At 37.9% G+C, this 21,356-nt stretch overlaps 1 protein-coding gene across 1 annotated transcript in view; it reads right to left on the bottom strand.

The window, feature by feature from the left end:
- LOC101741760 (insulin gene enhancer protein ISL-1) overlaps positions 1–3,172 on the bottom strand; it is a 72,795-nt gene extending 69,623 nt beyond the window's left edge. The window contains exon 1 of the mRNA XM_038021137.2: positions 2,861–3,172. Coding sequence (XP_037877065.1) covers positions 2,861–2,966 — 106 coding nt within the window. The 5' untranslated portion in view covers positions 2,967–3,172. The remainder of the gene's footprint in view (positions 1–2,860) is intronic.
- Between the last annotated feature and the right edge of the window lie 18,184 nt (positions 3,173–21,356).

Below are 21,356 nucleotides of genomic sequence, written 5' to 3'. Positions count from 1 at the left end.
TTATAGAATGCAATAATTCGACGTCACGTCCTCAAATTAATAATACACTAATCACGAATGTTTTTTAAAGAATACATTAATTTATGTTTGTAATTGTCATTTTTATCTATAAATATATAAAAAAAATCTTCACATTAACAAATCTCTTTTACAGCTTTAAGGATTTAAAAAAAATCATCTTCAAGAACCTCACTGCACTTTTTTTTTTAAATTTTTATTGCTTAGATGGGTGGACGAGCTCACAGCCCACCCGGTGTTAAGTGGTTACTGGAGCCCATAGACATTTACAACGTAAATGCGTTACCCAGCTTGAGATATAAGTTCTAAGGTCTCAGTAGTTGTATGTCACGTCTCAAAGGATATCTCGTTGGAAGCATCAATCTCTAAAACTACTGTCTGTCTACGGACAACATAGTAAGCAGACCAAAACAAAACAACAAAACGATAAAAACAGTAAGAGGAGATATAAAAAATATATATTTATAACTGGAGATTTCAAAAGTTCGTTCACATCATCCGATGACAAATCGCGTCACTCAAGTAGAAACCTTCTTTTTTTTTAGATCATACATTAGCGCGATATTTGCGAACCAAGAAAATGCTTACTTCGACCAATAAATGTGTAGTAAGGGTAAACCGGATTGATTTATAACTAAGGGCTGTTTCATCCCTCCGGGTATTATTCGTGAGCTACGTCAATATAGGGGTCGGTAGATTTATATTTTTAACCCTTATTAGGGGTAAAAGTTGTGATTACTTATAATATTATTAGTGGATTACTTGAGCAATTTTACCACCATATGCAGTTGAGGAATTAAATTATATTACGCACAATGTTATTTATGTTAAACGATGTTACAGTATATTGGTAATATTAACGCTGTGCAAAAAAACCACAAGAATTTAAATGGTCACACTTAAGCATACTAAAAGGATTGCTAAGACTTATCTAATGGTAAACAGTCACTGATGCTTATGGACATTAACAATAGCGGAGGCAAAGCCAATGTCTACCGGTAAGAACTCTCTTCAAATCTCATTAAAAGGATAACAACGGCCGTCTGGTGTAGTGGTAAGTGACATGGTCACTACACAAGGGGGTCGCGGGTTCGAATCCCGCCAAGGGAAGGTATTTGTATGATAAATAAAAATGTCTTTTCTAGGGTTATGGATGTATATGTATGTGTATAATAAAAATGTAACCTGTAACACAAGTTCTTTACGAACTTATCACGGGACCAGTTAACGTAGTGTGATTGTTACTAAATATTTATTATGTATTATTATTATTAACATATCGTAAAACTGAACAGAAAATGAAATCGCGTAGAAGAGAAGTTAATCTTAGAGCCGGGTAGTTATTGAGAGGTTGGGTGCGTGGGAAAGGAGATAAAATAAAAGGCGGATCAGTGCAGTGTTTCCAAGTACTCAAGTAGTATGGATGAACTCTGCTCCGGTGGCGAGCAATGAAATTTCAGAAGGCTACTTTACTGGTGGTAGGACCTCTTGTGAGTCCGCGCGGGTAGGTACCACCGCCCTGCCTATTTCTGCCGTGAAGCAGTAATGCGTTTCGGTCTGAAGGGTAGGGCAGCCGTTGTAACTATACTGAGATCTTAGAACTTATATCTCAAGGTGGATGGCGCATTTACGTTGTAGATGTCCATGGGCTCCAGTAACCACTTAACACCATGTGGGCTGTGAGCTCGTCCACCCATCTAAGCAATAAAAAAAAAATTATGCTTTCAAATATCCTCTCAGCCATATAAAACGTTTGATAAAAACACAGGGAGGACCGAAATCCCTCCGCGGTCCAGAGGATCCAAACGATCCACTTATCCAATATTCAATCATAAAAATAGTAGTTAAAAGAATTTGTAAAAAAAAACACTTAAAAACATGTGCTGTTGCTTAATAAATTCCATTTTAAGATAGACGGTCTTTTGTTTAACTAAAAAAATCACATTGTTATGAATCACAGCGCCATAAAAGTAAAAAAATACATTAAAACTTGCAAAATATGAATATGATCAATTAAATTTTATGTAACACTTATAATAGATTATGGCAGTATTCGTAAGATGATTTAAGAAAAATTGTTTTATATTTTCGGAACATGTTTTGCAGTGTATTTGCAAAATTTAACTAAAATTAAAATTTATAATTTAATATGTAAAATTTAAATTTTAAATTTCTTTTAACTTGTTTAATCTCGAATAAGATAATAATAATATTTATCTTTCCTCAATCTATATTCTAATCACAAGAAAATGTAGACTCTTACAATGCTTATGGTAGAATTTTTTATTTATATACAAAATTTGACAGACTCGTAAAATAACTTTTAATTTTTTTTTTAAATTGTTTAAAAATAATTTCTAGCCCAACAACGTCGTTGAAATTCATTAATTACCAAAACAGGTAACTTAACAATAAAAGTATTGACAATTAAAATTAAGGCCTAAATTGAAACACCAAGCCATACCTTAAATATTAAACAAGTATAAATGAGAAAATTTATGGCGACAAAACTTTGATATTTACATTAAATATAATCCTTTTACGAATTTTAAATCAGTGAGGCAATGTTAAAATGCTTTGCAAGGGTCAGATATTATTTATTGTGATGGAAATCAGACTTAGTCAAATCTCTTAAAATGTGTGAAGTGGACAAAGAGGTCATACATTTATTATTACGTTTGTAGGCAGACCAGCATACGGCTCACCTAATGGTGAATGGTTACCGTCACCCATGGACCTCAGCAATGCCAGAAGCAGAGCCAAGCCGCTGCCCACCAAAAAGAGTACTAAAATAACTAAGAGTATGTGGATCGAGCCTGACATAACATGGTTTTATACTGACTTGGCATCATTTCAACGTGAGATGAAGTGTCCATGATATTGTGATGGTGCATCATGTCGGGTGGGGACTGTATCAGCCCTCCACCACCGCCGCTGGCCATCACCATCACTGACGACCACACTGAACCAACGTTCGAAGTCTCTCGCAAAACCACGTCACTCTGCCGCGTAACAACGTTCGATAAACACCAATAATATTGACTAGCTAAATTCACTATGTCCTTAGGCACTTCGGCATAATTTTATTTGTAGGATGTTTGACACGCGCGCCTGCTCACCTCATCGGCCAAGCCCACACTGCCGTATAAAAAGTATAATTGTATGGATCGCCTCGACTGCGCATGATCGTAACGACCTAAAAGCCCATTGGTGGGCTTATCGAACGCCTTTCGAAATTGCCGCTCGCGATTGGATGACCGGTTCCTACCTTCCCGCCCTAATCATCGATACCCCGACAAGATGGCGCCCCCCTATAGCCTTTTGATGCTTTTTTGAACATTTTATTCGGGTAAAAAATAATCCGGTTCGGTTATAATGAGTATGATTTATGGCGTACGATCGGGCCCCTAGGTTTTTTGACTTTGTTTTTAATCTGGTCGTGTTAATCTTTTTGTTTTTATTTTTTGTTGTTATTAATTGCGAGACGATTGTTTGATCTCCACGAGTTGTGTTTTGATCGTGTACCCTATCGGGTCGGATCGTGACGGTGGATACCGATTTTATGTTAATTCGTAATGTTATAAAAAATTTCGGACAAGATTAACAGCCGGTTAGATGTTTTAAATAATTTATATTTCGCCGTTTTAATGAGTTGAGATAAAATTTCGTTTTAAAAGAAATCGTTTATATTTTACATGCCCGTGAAATGTAAACTTATAAATATACAATTATCTATTTAATTATACATAAGGGACGTAAATCAAGTCAGTACGATTGAAAACATGATTTAATAATTTTAATTAATTTAAATAATAATAATTTTAATTATTAAGTCTTCATTGAAGAAGTAAACCTTATTTTTTTTTGTATGGGTAACCTCTTGAATAATACCTAAATATCAAGCTCAAAGGATTGCAAGTTAACTAAGTCTCCACTGGCACATAAGCAAATAAACCCTTATGTTGCACTAGTGTTCCCTCAGTAGTCGAAATTCGACTATAATTAATTGAAATTATAAGTTTGAACATTATTATGGATCTACCTATTGTCAAAGACTACTATAATCACAGATTCCGGAAAAGCTACACTATAGACAAATAACCATAAAGACAAACAATATTAATCGGTTATCAATTTGACCACAGACTTTATAACAATAAGCAAAAGAGTATTATGCGTGTGTGTGTCAATTAGATGGTAGTGTGTATAATGTTTTTTTTATTGATTTAAAGTATTTTTATGCATAATTAAAAAAATATTAACATTTTGCACTCCTTCTCTCTATATTCTCTATAAGTATGGGAAATTTCATAATTCTCCGTCCGCGCAATTTTTTTAATGTGTACGTAGTTTTGGCTTCACGAATTAATATTTAGATTAACAACGCCAAAAGCTACAGCTTTAGGTACTCTGACGACGGTTCGTAATTTTTTTTTTTTTATTGCCTAGATGTGAGGACGAGCTCACCGCCCACCTGGTGTTAAGTGGTTACTGGAACCCATAGACATCTACAACGTAAATGCGCCACACACCTTGAGATATAAGTTCTAAGGTCTCAGTATAGTTACAACGGCTGCCCCACCCTTCAAACCGAAACGCATTACTGCTTCACGGCAGAAATAGGCGGGGCGGTGGTACCTACCCGTGCGGACTCACAAGAGGTCCTACCACCAGTAAAACAAGAGGTCCTACCACAAGTAATGCCACATATAAATGCCACAATAAAAACTAAAAACATCTATAAAACATTGGTCAGTGAGTCGTCAGCTCTATACATTCGTCCCCAATCCTAAGACGTAATTGAGTTTTAGCCAGATTCAGTACGTCATATCCGGTGGAATTATACACTTAGACTTTTCCCTGTGATTTGCTAGGCCAATTGACTTCAAGTATTGAATGCCAAGGCAAATCATATGCCAGAAATAGCCTACACGAACTATATGTCTATTGATTATTTGATCACTTTACGACATTAGCAATTTAACATAAAAACATTAGATTAAAGTACAGAATAATGCATTAAATCTTCTACTTATAAACATGATTACGTTTGTAACTTAATTACTTTAATGAAAGTAATTTAATGTAATTTTAGATTTCAATATTTTTAAAACGAATGAAATTAAAAAAGTTTTTACATATTTCAGTTAAACAGTTTTTACACATTTAACTTTAAAGAATCGTTCGCATTCATGTTATAACGAACACACAGTTTTTTACAACTTCACACAAAAAAAAAAACATTTTTTCTTTAATATATTGTGTAGAGTTTAATTGTATTGCATGTGCGTTGTAAATGTGAGTAATTTTTTTACGGCTAACTACAAACTCTGTATAATCATTATAAAATCGGAGATAATTTACTTAGTAATAAAGTATAAGTGTTCCGCTTAAAGTCTTAGTAATAAGTGAAAAATGCAAAATATAAAAATTCATTTTTCTATAAGTTTTTTTACTTTTATTTCCGGAAAAAAGTCAACACGAAAAACTTTAAAAACATTTTCATTCATATCCCAGATTAATATTAAAATAGACTGACATCACTTAAGATCCAGTCACTAACCTCAGTCGTAAATTGAACAGAGCCTATAACAAAAACCCGCTACGTCTGTTCTCTCATTGTATTTTGTAGTGTAAATATTGTTTGCACAGGAATTGGATGCCGGGCAATTGACAGCGGTGTAGCCGATCACTTAAAAGACCATCTGTACGAGTCAAAATGAACACTATTCAAGCAGCTTACAGACGCTTTTGAATATCCACGTCTACCATCGATTCGGACTTTAGTTGGAACACTAAAAGAAATAGGCAAGAAAATCGGGGTTTTCTCTTATAAATATAAAATTAGATACATTATCAATTAAAAAAATATCACGTCTCACACAATATATGTTACCAAATTGTCACTAAATTTAAACAATTAACTGTTCAATGAACAATTTTTCAAACTTAACAATTAATTATCCTAATTAGGACATCGACGTGTGAGGCGTGTGTCATGAAGCAAAAAAAAAAAAAAAACTTTGGCGCCAACTGTCAACGCAACAGTCATTAACTGTGCGAACCACAGATAAAATAAACTGCAGTCTATGCCCTCTTAGATACGTTATCTGCGATCTTCACAGATGCTTCGATAATTTTAGAAATCTTTTTAAAAGGAAGGAAATGCGAAAAAAAAACGGCACTGCATATGGCGATAAGTGTTTAACGTAATGCGTTGTAGTCAGTCTCTGACCGAAAATGGTCGATAACTTGAAATTTAGCACAATTATAATTAAAATATATTCATTGTCTTAATAGACTATTGGTATTGTGATGTCATAACATATTCAGAACAGTACTTAAGCTTCTCTAAGCAACCTAATTTGTGCCTGATTTGTAGACTCGAATAATTTTCGGAGATTTAATCTCGTGTTTAATGTTTTCATTTTAATAGTTCCGACTTTTTCAATACTTTTCAGTTTTCGTGGTAACAGGTGGTTTACCATTTAATGTGATAAGAACGTTGATATTATAGCAAGATCCAGAAAGTAATGTAAAATAAATATATAGAAGGCGAGATGAGACTTTCACAGTCTTCAGAGGCAGAAAGGTGCTTTAACTCCGAAACAAACGCGTCATACTTCGAGCCGAGATCTAAGTGCTTCTATTTATCCAACTATTAATTTACCCCCGAAAAGTTTCTCTCGATTACGTCAGTTCCGGATGTGAGGGTAGACAGGAAACGGAAACGGCCCGGAAGCCGCTGACCGGATGTGACGTGGACGACTTATTGATTGCGGCTTTCCGAAGATTCAGGGTTAATATTTATAGATTTTCGTTGATTAGCTCCTGCTAAATTGATTATTATTTTCTTATTTCGAGTCAAAAATAAAAAGCAGAGTGTCAAGGGGATCAAGACATATATTTTTCTTTTAAAGCGCTTAAATTCTCATCAATTATTAATCACTCATAAAACTAAATTATTTATGTATATGGACTACGTTTGAATGTTGCCTATGACATATTATATTTATTAGCTGACAAATTCATGAAACTGTAAAAAATATATAGACGGGTAGAACCCGGTGCTGAACATTTAAACAGCCCGTAGAGACCAAATGACATTCCATAGACACAAGATAGATATATCGTGCCGAAGCGTGTGACCTCACCGTAAATATTCGACGGAGAAGGTAGCAAGCAATAATGTTTTTTTCCGGTTTTCCCGCGTATATCCTTAATGAAATAACAAGGTTTAATCACGCGTTTACTCTTGCAATTATATTAAAATATTTCACAGTTCTCATGGTCATGGACAGTCGACCACAAAAACTGTAGGTAATGTCGGAATTGATATAATGACGGTAAAAAATACAGTATTAAATATGTATTAAAAGAAGTTTTTTTTTTTCGAGAATTGCAATACATACACGAATTATGTAAAATATAGGTAAACAAAACCCAAACATTGATTTTCGGCAATAAACACAGCACATGAGTAGATACATCATCATTACACGTAATGCACGAGGAGGGTGGCTGCCAGAGAGAAGTGGAGGCGTGTTGTGAAGCTTACCATCAACACCTGAACTGATGACCACGACCGATGTGTCAAGAGTCATACCGACTAGGAAGAAAATGAGTAAATAGTCAACAAAGTCTTGTTTACTGGTGGTAGGATCTCTTGTGAGTCCGCCCGGTGGTACCTACCCGTGCGGACTCACAAGATACCTTACCATAAAGTTTTAAAAGTGATAATTCAAGGGAATCTAGTACACAGTAACTGGAGGAGGCAGGATTCTCGTAATTTATGCCTTGACGAATAAGGTATAAGGTTTCAATTGTATTGCTCCATGACTGTACTGCCCTTGAAGCTATATATCGAATAATTATTCATATTATATCGATCCAGTATGCACAAAAATTTGATGCACTAGCAAGAGGTTTTTCTATCTATTCTAGTAACCTCCAGTGGTTACACTGGATTCACCAAGGGAGTACATGAGCTCTCACGGGACTCTAACCTAGCGAATTTGCTAACACTAGGCCCTAGCAAGAAGAGTGCTTCACAGAATCTACCACTGGATCGGTTTTGGCCATAAACGCAGTGGGCTTAGCAAGAGCGTAGATCTGGAACGAATGAAGGTTTAATCAATAAACCTTAAGAAAAGACAAACGAACCAAAACATTTAATATAAATATTAAAAAATCATTAAAACCTGTCTATAAATATCTTCAAACATGTTTAATAGCCTAATTCTCTCAATGGCCTCTTCAAAGATTGTTGTTACTCACTCACGAACGCCAGAAAAAAACGGGCAGCAACATTATCCTTACAAAAAAAGGACAAATTAATTCCGCTGTCTCGTCACACAAAGGACGCCCAGAAATGTATTACATCTGATGCCTACCCGACAAAAGAGCAAAGAGTACCCGCAGGAATGACAAAATATCAACGTCATTGTAAAGAAATTTGAGAAAAAAACATAAAGGAATTACAGTAAAAACGCTCTTTGTCAAAATATAGGGCGCTTTAACACTTCGGTGGCGCCATTAGCGATCTTTTCCGATTAAGATTTTATCACGCAACCTTTTACTATTGGGCCTTTTGTAGACCCGTTACCGCCGTCATCTCTCCAGCACGCTGCGCTCGTCTGTACCTGGTTTCGCGACCTCCTACCGGTCTGCAGCTTGACCACGCCACACATTCGCTGGTCCTTTGGTTTTTTTATGATTGAAGGATTACTGGTGGCCCTGAGGCCTTTCCAGTTTTACCAGGATAGGTGGGCAAACAAAAGGCTCAGCCAGGAGGGGCGGGATTTGCTAACAGCTGCCCTAGCGCCTCCGAAGGAGACCTAACAACTCAAGAGCAGTTTCTTCGCGAATGAATCTACTACCGGATCGGAATCGCGACCCGCTGAGAAGATCCGGCGAGAAACTCAGCTTGCTGATGCATGGGTTAGGTTGCACGTCGAACTCTTTGTCGAGTTCGACGAGTACGGTTACCGGAGTCCTTAAGCCTGCTAGTGTTAGAGCTGAAGGCGTTTAATGAATTCCGTGCACGTAGCGCATTACGAAGTACCCTTGATGTGAGTTGGCGCGGATTTTCCACACGTCGCTCTCGTGATGCGATTACTGCCAAATCTGATCCCGCTGGCCTCTTCACGCGGTGTTGTATTGCTTCGAAAAAAATACTGTTTACTTTTGTTGTTGGTCATTTTGTGTGCGTTTGTTTGAGGTTTGTATTCTAAGTCGTTCTTGCGGACTTATTGGGTGCTTCGGCGATGTATGTTATGTTTGTGAACGTTTGAATGAGTTTTTAAGTCGAAATTGTATTTTGATCTACCGATTTTACAATGTTCCGTATGTATTTTGTTTTAAATTCGGATTTTTCAGAAGCTTTTCGAGTTTTGTCTTATATTACAAGCTATTCGCTGGTAGCCTAAGAAGCTATTCCAACTACACGCGGACAGGTAGGTGGGCTCACGGGCTCAACCTGAGAGAATTTGCTGACACTAGTCCTAGGTAAGAGCAATGTTTCGCAGAATTTACCACCGAATCGGAAACGCGACCCATTGAGAAGATCCGGCGAGAAACTCAGTGGGTTGTGTCTATGGGTTAGTTCGCTCGATTACGACTAAGAGTTCGATGGTGACCGATGTTTGAGGGTCCTAAAAGCACCGATAGTGAATCCGGGGGATCCGACAAGAGATGTTTCTGGCGATGGCGGCTTCGCGTTGCCCCGTCGCGGTCTGATAATTATATGTATAAAGATGCACACCGTCGGTTATTTGAATAGTTTTCAACTAAGACCTACAACTGAATCTATGGCTTCTAAGAATTTTAACAGCCACAAATGATGCCTCCATGAATAGATGATGCTTGAGACCTCATATTAGTAATAAAGCAGTTTCTGTTTCTGTCAGCTACTGGTGGTAGGACCACTTGTGAGCCTGCGCGGGTAGGTACCACCACCCTGCCTATTTTGCCGTGAAGCAGTAATGCGTTTCGGTTGAAAGGGTGGGGCAGCCTTTGTAACTATACTGAGACCTTAGAACTTATATCTCAAGGTGGGTGGCGCATTTACGTTGTAGATGTCTATGGGCTCCAGTAACCACTTAACATCAGGTGGGCTGTGAGCCCGTCCATCTATCTAACCAATAAAAAAGGGGCAAACGTTCCAACTCCATACAATTTTGAATTAACTTTTACGCAGTCGAGAACGTTAAAAAACTCGGACTAAGCACATTGGACTATTATTTCACGTCTCGGGCTGGTCTGGTTTGTAGTATCGTCTCCATTCCTGGGTCGATTGAATTTTAACACACATGTTCACGTGCCTGACTCTCAGATTCACCACCGAACCGTCCATTAGTTTATTACTCTATTCACGACAACATTACCAATAGATAAAGCCTCGTACTCACTAAAGATAAACTCAGGAAAGGTAAATAAACGAGGCGGCGAGATAATGCGAGTTGAACATTTTGTAAACACAACTTTATCGATAGCTTTTTATTTCAACGTGTGCAGGTACCTTAAGTTATCGACGATTGATTGTACTTGGCGGCTTTTAGTACGACCTCGGACTCTGGGTCGCGCGTTTGATACAACGCGCCATGACCTCAAGAGGGTGTTCGAATCCCGCAGGCGGGTAACAATTTTTCTAATGAAATACGTACTTAACAAACGTTCACGATTGACTTCCACGGTGAAGGAATAGCATCGTGTAATAAAAATGAAACCTGCAAAATTATAATTTGCGTAATTACTGGTGGTAGGACCTTTGTGAGTCCGCGCGGGTAGGTACCACCGCTCTGCTTATTTCTGCCGTGAAGCAGTAATGCGTTTCGGTTTGAAGGGTGGGGCAGCCGTTGTAATTATACTTGAGACTTTAGAACTGGACTTTAGAAGAAGGTGGGTGGCGCATTTACGTTGCAGATGTCTATGGGCTCCAGTAACCACTTAACACCAGGTGGGCTGTGAGCTCGTCCACCCATCTAAGCAACAAAAAAAAAATCGTTTTATTAATGGGCACACGTTGTGTTCCTACTTATTCTAGTGGCCTCAAGAAGTCATACTAGATTCGCCGAATGAGTAGGCGAGCTCACGGCGCTCTAACCAGAGGACGTTGCTGACACTAGCCCTAGCCAGAGCAATGCTTCGCAGAATCTACTACCGGATCGGAAACGCGACCCACTGAGAAGATCCGGCGAGACACGATGAAGATGTACCATCCGAAGAGTCATCGTTGCCAGTAGTCGATTTCGGTCATGGCTGCTATGTCCATTGATGCAAATGCGTCTTTATTGTATCCAATGGTACTGCGAAAGTGGTCTCCAATATTTATAGAAGCCACAATTATTAACACTATCGTCAGATATCGTAGGGGCGAATCGGGTGATCGAGCTAAGAGAAATATTAAGTACAGCAATCGCGTTTGTTGTCTTAGAGCAATTTAGAAATCTTCTCTTGACGTTAGCAAACGAAAACGAATGATAATTCTTAGGACGGAGACACCGCTCTTCAAGAAGGCTGGTTGGTCAGTGTGATGGCATCTACGCGCCTCCATCGGCTAGGCTCTGTCGTAGTACGAAGTTAGCCGAGTTCCGACGATACCGCGATCGTGCTGCCATCGCTCGGGAGTCGTGCTGCGTTTCGTTTAGACATAATTAAGACATAGTTAAGACATAATCCTAATTTAGGACCCGATGACCCTGCGTGATTTGTTCCGAGTTATTTATTGTTATAACTAGCGACCCGCCCTCGCTTCGCTTCGGAAACTGTAATTTATTATTCATTTCTCCACTATTTAATAGATGTTATTATACACATAAACCTTCCTCTTCAATCACTCTATCTATTAAAAAAAAACCGCATCAAAATCTGTTGCGTAGTTTTAAAGATTTAAGCATACATAGGGATAGACAGATATAGGGACAGAGAAAACGACTTTGTTTTATACTATGTAGTGATTTAAAGGTATTTGGATAGCCATGTACAGTTTTAAACTTAAGTTTGAAACTTAAGTTTTATTTTTTATTTTTATTTAGACGGGTGGACGAGCTCACATCCCACCTAGTATTAAATGGTTACTGGAGCCCATAGACATACACAACGTTAATGCGCCACCTTGAGATATAAGTTCTAAGGTCTCAAGTATAGTTACAACGGCTGCCCCACCCTTCAAACCGAAACGCATTACTGCTTCACGGCAGAAATAGGCGGGGTGGTGGTACCTATCCACGCGGACTCACATGAGGTCCTACCACCAGTAGTTAAGCTAGTTCAGGTCAGATTTATTTTATTCTATGATAACTACAGACACAAGAATCTACAGGCGTAACTAGAAGCGATGGTTTGTTGGTTAGATATTTTTGTTTTCGATAATGGCTGTGGAGACTCTTCGTGTAAGCTCTCTGTATGCGTCCTGATACAGAGCAAATGGGTGTCGTGATATACGACCAGCGCTAGATAACCTCAACAGTTTTCGTTGGTTCCTTGCCAAGACACTGCTCCCATCACCAGCGCCCTAGTTCAAGTCCAGAGATGTCATCATCATCAGCCTGTATCTCTCCACTGCTGGATGTAGGCCTCTCCCATAGTCCGCCACAATGAACGATCCTCCGCCTTCCGCATCCAATCTCTCCCAGCATATCGCCGCAAGTCATCGGTCCAACGGGCAGGGGGACGCCCAACGCTGCGCTTACCGGTACGCGGTCTCCAGCGATGTCAAAAACCGTGAAATGTTGTCATGACGCAATCATTAACTACACTAACAACCCCGTTATTTGCTTTTATATCGACACAATCTTATCGTCGATAATTCGTCGGCGACACACCGAAGTGTTGGCAAATAAAGCGTGAAAGCTCCGCATTAAGCTTATCTAGTGCTACTTCGCTGACCATATGTTATACGGTAGTGGCTTTCGACACTTGTTACCGCGACGACGGAATTGTTAAATTTGTTTTTAGGTACAGATAAAATATGGTTTTTTTTATTATATTTAAGAACTAAAAACCGTTTATAAGAAAGCCCGCTCGTTCGAATTTAGGCGCTTACTCTCCCTTAAACAGAATCCTTTGGGACTACAATAATGTCCACGGTAGCCCGGTCTCCGTCAATGTTCCTTCGGAGTTGTCCGGTTGCGCTGAACTAATTTTAAGTGAAATAGATGTTTTTTCTAATTGTCTCACAACTTACAGGAAGAATCTGTCGCGGATCATTTCCCAATTAAATATAAATTAATCTTAAGGAAACAATGAAATGTAATCAAATCTTAATTGTATATTTTTTTTATTTTTGTTGTTTATGCACTGTCGATTGCACCTATAATTGAGGTGACATACGCCATGAACTTTTGTCAATTGTTCAATGTTTTGTATTGGCTAGAGGTCCCGCAGTAGTCGAAATTCGACTATAATTAATTGGAATTGTAAGTTTGTACACTATTATGATTGTATTTTATACTTCTATAATCACAAATTTCGCCAAGACTACACTATAAAAAATATTAACAAAGACAAACAATATTTAATCTATTCTCAATTTGACAACAGACGTCAAGAACAAAAGTTTGACAATAAATAATATGCATGCGTGTGTGCGTCAAATACATGGTATGTAGTGTGTGTAATGTTTTCTTTATTGATTTAAAGTATCTTTTATGCATTATTTAAAAAAAATATTAGCATTGTGCACTTCTTCTCTATATTCTCTATAAGTGTAGAAAATTTCATATTCCTCCGTCCGCGCAATTTTCGTAAAAAGGGATACATAGTTTTTGCTTCACGTATTAATATATAGGTATAGATGATCACTTTGTTGGTGCCACTTAATAAATAAATAAATAAATTTTTGGTACGATTGAATTAAAACGAACCTTTTTTATTTTCCTTTCTTTATTTATCTAACTGTAATAATCTAAATCTGTGTGAAAGGCAATAAATGAATTTATCATTACATTATATTTATTTAAAATCTTATTAATTATACAATATTTTTTTTTATTTATTAAAAATACATTTTTTTTAAAATACTATATAAAAATCGATTGCCGCTAATGGCGGTGTCTACGACACAAGCCATTAGTGGTTAGGACTTCAGAGTGAGAAACCTCCTCACAATACACGCACTATTGAGGATAGCTGTCTTCTGTACCCTTCAGGCCCCTAACCCAGCTGGATAACGAAACTTTCTCAAGGTGTTGATCGAAACTTTTCGCTATCAAGCCGTGTACCGACACAATTATTGGAACAATGATGGTTGAATCAACATGGCACATGGCGGTAGGGGGCCATCCATAAAGTACGTCACACGTTAATGGGGAGGGAGGGTATCACCGAAGTGTGACATCGTGTGACAAGGGGCATGGGGGGGTCAATACTTTTGTGACGTCACATGTTAAAATTTAAAATACTAAAACGCAAAGTTTGTATGTGAATTAAAAATTTTAAAAATTTACAAACTTGATCGATATTTATTAATAATTTAGCATTCTCGCTATGCGATAATCTTTCATGCAACGTCATTTAACTTCTAGAGCGGCGTTGTAATGCAAGTGAGACACTCAAATTAGGATGTTCCTGACGTTCAAATTCAGAACGAAAATGAAGTGCCTGATTTACCAGTAATAGCTGATATAAAAGAGTGGATCCAAAGTCCATGGACACTCGATAATTAAGTTTTTTATCTTTAATTAATATAATTAATCGTTTATTATTTTCTAACTAGTCGTTTGTTTTTTCGGTTTTATGAAATGTTGGACTTTATGTTGATTTTATTAGATTATTATTTAATAAAAATAAGTAAAAAATGAAAATAGCTGTTTTCTCTCGATTATTTTTAAATACATACATAAATTTAAAAAATGTGTGACGTCACATCAGGAGGGGGGGGGTTATAAAAATGTGACAACCTGTGACAAGGAGGGGGGGAGGGGTTCAAAAGTCCTAAAATTCGTGTGACGTACTTTATGGATGGCCCGTAGTCTCGTGGGCCAAGTCTAAATATTTTATTAATCTGTCCTTTTCTGCCTTCACGAGGTTCTCGTCATGAGGAATGGTGATATCAACCAATACTGCTGAACGCGCGGACCGATCTTATTATATTTAAAATTAATTCAGACTTAATATCATTATTGAAAACCACAATCAAATCGATTGAGTCTTGTGAGAGCGAAATACACAAACACATAGACATAAGTTTGGTTTTTAAAATTCTAAATTAGATAGGTACGTAATTTTTTTTATTCTCCCTTAACTTCGGACCTAGATCTAGTTACCTTTTTACGAAAATCGCGCGGACGGAGGAGTATGAAATTTTCCACACTTATAGAGAATATAGAGAAGAAATGCACCATGCTAATTTTTTTTTTAAATAATGCATAAAATATACATAAAATCAGTAAGTATAATCTATACTTAATATTATAAAGAGGAAAGATTTGTTTGTTTGTTTGTATTGAATAGGCTTCGAAACTACTGAGCCGATTTGAAAAATTCTTTCACTGTTTCGAAGCTACACTATTCCTCAGTGACATAGGCTATAATCTTTTTTGAAAAAATGTGGGATCATCACTAAAACTCCAATAATGTAACCCAAGGTGTAAAAAAATACTTAAAATATTCTTTACATCGCGTGCCCTGCGAAAACTATTAATGATAGTATAAAATAATGTACGACGACTTTGTAGAACACATTATTATTTACAAAAAGTGTCGCGACAGCATATGTCTAAATATTATAGTTATGCCGCAATAAGTGTTATTTTATTTTAATAAATAAAACAACGTTAAATATCGTTGAAATTTTTGTTAAAGACCCGAGCGGAGCCGGTGCGGGCCGCTTGTAGTCTACAATAGTCTTTGACAATAGAACCATAATAATGTACAAACTTATAGCTTCCATTAATAATAATTATAGTCGAATTTCTACTTAGTCGAATTACTACCAGAGGACCACTAGCATATGTACCTACTATATGTAATTTTATGAGATATTAGTAGGATATTGTATTTCTAACACAACGTTAGAAATACAATTTTGTCAAATTTAAAACATAATTCCTTATAAATTGATGTAACCAACAGATTCCGAAGTCCTTAAAATAGATCTTAAAATTAATTAGTGTTTTATGTAATATTTTTTTCGTGTTCTCTCCATCGTCTAAGCACACTGGACATGAACAATAAATCTTCAACGCGAGACAAGATTTTTTTTGTAGTGTTTTTTTTTCTGCGAGCCGTCGTTACACCGGAAGCCGGTTGGCATTTCGCATGTAACGTTTTTATTTATTTATTGGTTTAGTGGTGAAGTCGGACCTGGACGCTTTATGGCGCAGACCCTCACCACCCACCTGGTCTTCCGTGATTGCGCGAAGTCATCGTGGCCTAAAGGATGAGACGTCCGGTGCATTCGTGTGTAGCGATGCACCGGTGTTCGAATCCCGCCGGCGGGTACCAATTTTTCTAATAAAATACGTACTTAACAATTGTTCACGATTGGCTTCAACGGCGTAATAAAAACCAAACCCGCAAAATTATAATTTGCGTAATTACTGGTGGTAGAACCTCTTGTGAATCCGTATGCGTAGGTACTACCACCTTGCCCATATCTACCGTGAAGCAGTAATGCGTTTCGGTTTGAAGAGTGGGGCAGCCGTTATAACTATACTGAGACCTTAGAACTCTTATCTCAAGGGGCGTGGCGGCATTTATAGTTGGGCCGTGAGCTCGTCCACCCATCTAAGCAATAAATAAAAAAAACAAAAGCTAGTAGATATCACAGCGTAAAATTCACTCTTTAGGGACGAGACTGAAGTCTCAAACCAATGTATTCCGGCTTCCTAATCTGCTAACCATGATGCATGTCTGCCTCATGAGAGAAAAAGGTAGGACGGTAGATATAATTTTCTAATACTAGCTTTTCCCGCGTCTCTATCCACGCGAGCAAATAACGGACACCATTGTCGGTTTTTAAGTACTTACGCATTACTGCTTCACGGCAGAAATAGGCGGAGTGGTGGTTCCTACCCGTGCGGACTCACAAGAGGTTCTACCATCAGTGATTACGCAAATTATAATTTTGCGGGTTTCATTTTTATTAGACTATGTTTCCTTCCTGTTATCCTTCACCGTGGAAATCAATCGTGAACGTTTGTTAAGTACGTATTTAATTAGAAAAATTGGTACCCGCCTGCGGGATTCGAACACCGGTGCATCGCTCGACACGAATGCACCGGACGTCTTATCCTTTAGGCCACGATGACTTCAAATTTGTGTGAATTTTGTAAGCCACGTATGTGTGTCACATATATACTTATACTTGGAAAAGAGCAGACTCTAACTTCCTTCCCAAATCTATACTAATATTATAAAGAAGAAAGACTTGTTTGTTTGTTTGTATTGAATAGGCTCCGAAACTACTGAACCTATTTGAAAAATTCTTTCACTGTTTGGAAGCTACACTATTCACGAGTGACAAAGGCTATAATCTTTTTTGAAAAAATGGGGGATCCTTACTAAAACTCCAATAATGTAACCCAAGGTGTAAAAAAATTACCTAAAATATTCTTAACATCGCGTGCCCTGCGAAAACTATTGGTGATGGAATAAAATAATGTACTACGACTTTGTAGAACACATTATTATTTACAAAAAGTGTCGCAACAGCATATGTCTAACTATTATAGTTATGCCGCAATAAGTGTTACTTTATTTAAAAAAATAAAACAATGTCAAATATAGTTGAAACTTTTGTTAAAGACATTTTGTTAAACATAACGTTAAAACTACAATAGAATACCTTAAGGTACTCGAATTAACAACTCTTTCATAGTGATATGTCACACAACCTGATTGGAATAATTGCGCTTTGGCAAACACTAGAAAGTAGGGTGAAACGCGCAATTCCCTAAAGGCTTCGTCAAACAGAACGCGTACTTAGCGCTGTGTTTTAACGTCGCGCTCTTTTCAAGTCACACAAATTGACTAGATGAGCCCAACGCTCCTTGACGCAACGCCTTCGCCAAATCATAATGCCTTTCGATAGCAGTGTGAAAATTTAAAAGTATTAAGATGTCGAGTGATTCAGATGTGGCATTGTATAAGCATGGGTATTTTCTAACTATTTCTATCAATTTTTCGGGCATTATCTAGTATTTTAATACACACACGCCCCGACAGAGCGCTGCGTACTTATAGGGCTGGGGCTCTGTTTGACGGTATGTTACCATATTAGTACAGCACATCTCGGCGTCATAGCGCGCTGCCAGTTTAGGGCTCTGACGCGCGCTAATTACGCGTTCTGTTTGACGAAGCCTTAAAGCACAGAGCTTGAGCCCAGAGGAGTCGTGCTAGGGGCTGGTTGTACGGACAGTGAGGCGCAGTCCTGACAGCGCGGAGTACAGTGTGCTTAGTGTGAGCTTATTAACGTTCTCCATAGCGTAAAAGTTAACTCATGTTTGTATGGAGTGGGATCGTTGCGTACGTTTGCCGCTAGGGGCGCTGTTCCAACTGCATACAAAATCGGCTTAGCTTTTACGCTATCGAGAACGTTAAGAAACTCGCACTAAGCACACTGGAGCCGAGAGCTTAATTACGAAAAAGCTTCGAACAAAACACGAGTTAAGGCCCAAAGAAATAAACCAATAAAACATTAAGGGTCTGTCCGACATTCCGGGCCGGCGTCACACGTTATCGCGGAAATAAATTCACTCGGACCTTTACTGTCCTCTGCTTGTTATCCTTTAAGCTCGCTTTTTTTTCGCTTTTTTCTTGATACGAATAAAATTCTTTGGATGCCAACGCGACTCGAGCAACGCGATATAATGTTAGACGTGTTATGTTTCAGAAAGCGATACAATTCGAATTTTACTAATAATTTACTAATATTTTAAAAGAGAACGCGATTCAGAAGGTAATTAATCCATTTAACATTTCTCATAATTAAATTGCACATGGTACGAAGATGTATGTACACCTTATTACAATTATGCCTAAAGGTGGTAGGACCACTTGTGAGTCCGCACGGGTAGGTACCATCACCTTGCCTATTTGTGCCGTGCAGCAGTAATGCGTTTCGGTTTGAAGGGTAGTGCAGCCGTTGTAACTATACTTAGTCTGGCCATAAATACTGAGACAAAAGAAAAAAAAATCTATTGCAAATAACATTTATTACTTTTGCAGTGTGTTAGTTTAATACATAAATACAAAACAATTTAAAGTATAAAAAACTTATTCGAAGTGGTCTCCATTGGCTGCAATACAGTCCTTTAAACGCTGAGGCCAGTTATCAATAGAAGCATGCACTCTTTCCATGGGAAAAATTTTCACTGCCAATCGTACGGATTGTTTTAGGGACTCCAAATTATCATGGCGCTTAGAGCAAGCCGTACTCTCTAAAACTGACCATAAATCATAATCCAGCGGATCAAGATCGGGACTAGACGACAGCCAGTCTTCAGCTCTGATGAAGCCGAAACGCATCACTGCTTCACGACAGAAATAGGCGGGGTGGTGATACCTACCCGTGCGGACCCATAAGAGTTCCTACCAACCGTAATCGTGAACATTTGGTACATATTCCTATTAGGTTTGCTACCGATAGGATCGTAGTCAAACATAGGTCAGACCAGACTCTACTTGTTTTATATAACAAAACGAAAACTGCAAAATCACCGCACATGCGAACATTTTAATGGGAAACCATAAAAAAACATCAAAATGAATATTAATGGTGTCCGATCTAGTTTTAAACAGCATAATCATTGTTCAACTATTTTTATCAATTTGCGTAGTTACAGCTTTGAGGGGTTGTGTATTGATTGATTTATTGCTGCGATGCTGAGCTTTAGGTATCGCCGATGTCCATGAACCTCACTAATATTTTTTACAATTAGAACGCATGACATGTTTTTCTAAAAACGAGGTTTGAGGTAAGTACTCGACTTCGCAGTACCCTTGAGGTTCCTGACGTCCATAACGACGATAACCACTCACCATCAGATGGGCCGTATGCCCGTCTGCCTATCGTGCAATAAAAATATTTTTTTTAGTGTTGCATAAAATGAGCTTGCTTCAATCTGACGCAACCTACAGTGCTGTAATGGCTTTCATTGACTTGTCGTGTTGCTTGGTTGACAGATCATTTAGCGTTAAAGCTGTTACTGGACCCGTCAATACCACAACGTGGTGTATGTAGAATTATGCATTTTTTTTCCCTACCTATGTTGATAGCCTTGAGAGCCTATATCAGCGTAACCCTAACGTGTAGGTGAACTCACGGGGCTCAAGCCGGGTGTGTTGCTAACACTGGTCCTAACAAGAGCAGTGCTTGACAGAATCTACCACCGGATCGGAAACGCGATCCACCGAGAAGATCCGGTAAGGAACTCAGTGGGCTGTGTCTATGGGTGAGTCTACTCACCGAACCCTTCGACGAGAACGGTGACCGGGAAATGCAAAATCCGGTTATGCAATAATAAAATTATCAAAATTGATAAATAATCTTCTCGTTTCGCGATGTGTGACGTCATTTGCGTTGAGTTTTGTCTGGGCTCCGGTAACCACTTAACATCCGATAGGGCGCGAGCTCATTCACCCGTCTATAAATAAGTATAAAAAAAATTGTGTTCACATTTAACAGTTAAAACGAGTACATCAAATTTCCTGTCAGAGAGATATCAAGATGAAACAGCGGCCTTTATCATAATTTAATATTTAAAAAAAAAGAACAACACATCAAAATGAACACAATGCAGATTTTTTTGAATTAATTTTATTAAAAATTCATTTATAATATAATTAATAAACGTGTTTTATTCAAAATATTTCCCTTTTAGTTGTCAGTCATCCAACCCTAGGAGTGGCGGGCTAGGAACGTGAGCCGATATATTAATTTGATACTTGTTACTTCGAAAGGACAACTTAAATACAGGATTTGAAGAGGTAATTTGTAATTTGGTAGCCTTCGTCTTTCCTTGATTTAAAATAAAAGAAAACAGGCTGTATTTTCTTTAATATTCTATTTCACCACACTATACTGAAACATATTGTCATTGCCTTCAAAAAATACTGGATAGCAAAGGGAGATCAATCTTGAGCCGGACGGTGCGTTGAAGAAATGGTAGCTATAAAATATTTGGGCTCACTTCTGATGTTAAACAAGCAATCGCAGTAAATCGCATATTGTCCGGAAAAATCTCAAATTTATGTTATAAAAGAAGATAATTGCCAAAAGTCAGATTCATCAAGTTCATAATCCAATTATTCCTAAAGTATCAAATCCACTCGGTCGCACTACAGTAAAATCGCGGCATATGGGCTAGCACGTCGTAAGCGGGTAGCTTAGCTCG

This window comes from Bombyx mori, chromosome 28 (assembly GCF_030269925.1).
Source record: "Bombyx mori chromosome 28, ASM3026992v2".
NCBI lineage: Eukaryota > Metazoa > Arthropoda > Insecta > Lepidoptera > Bombycidae > Bombyx > Bombyx mori.
This window is presented reverse-complemented; position numbering and strand designations above follow the sequence as displayed.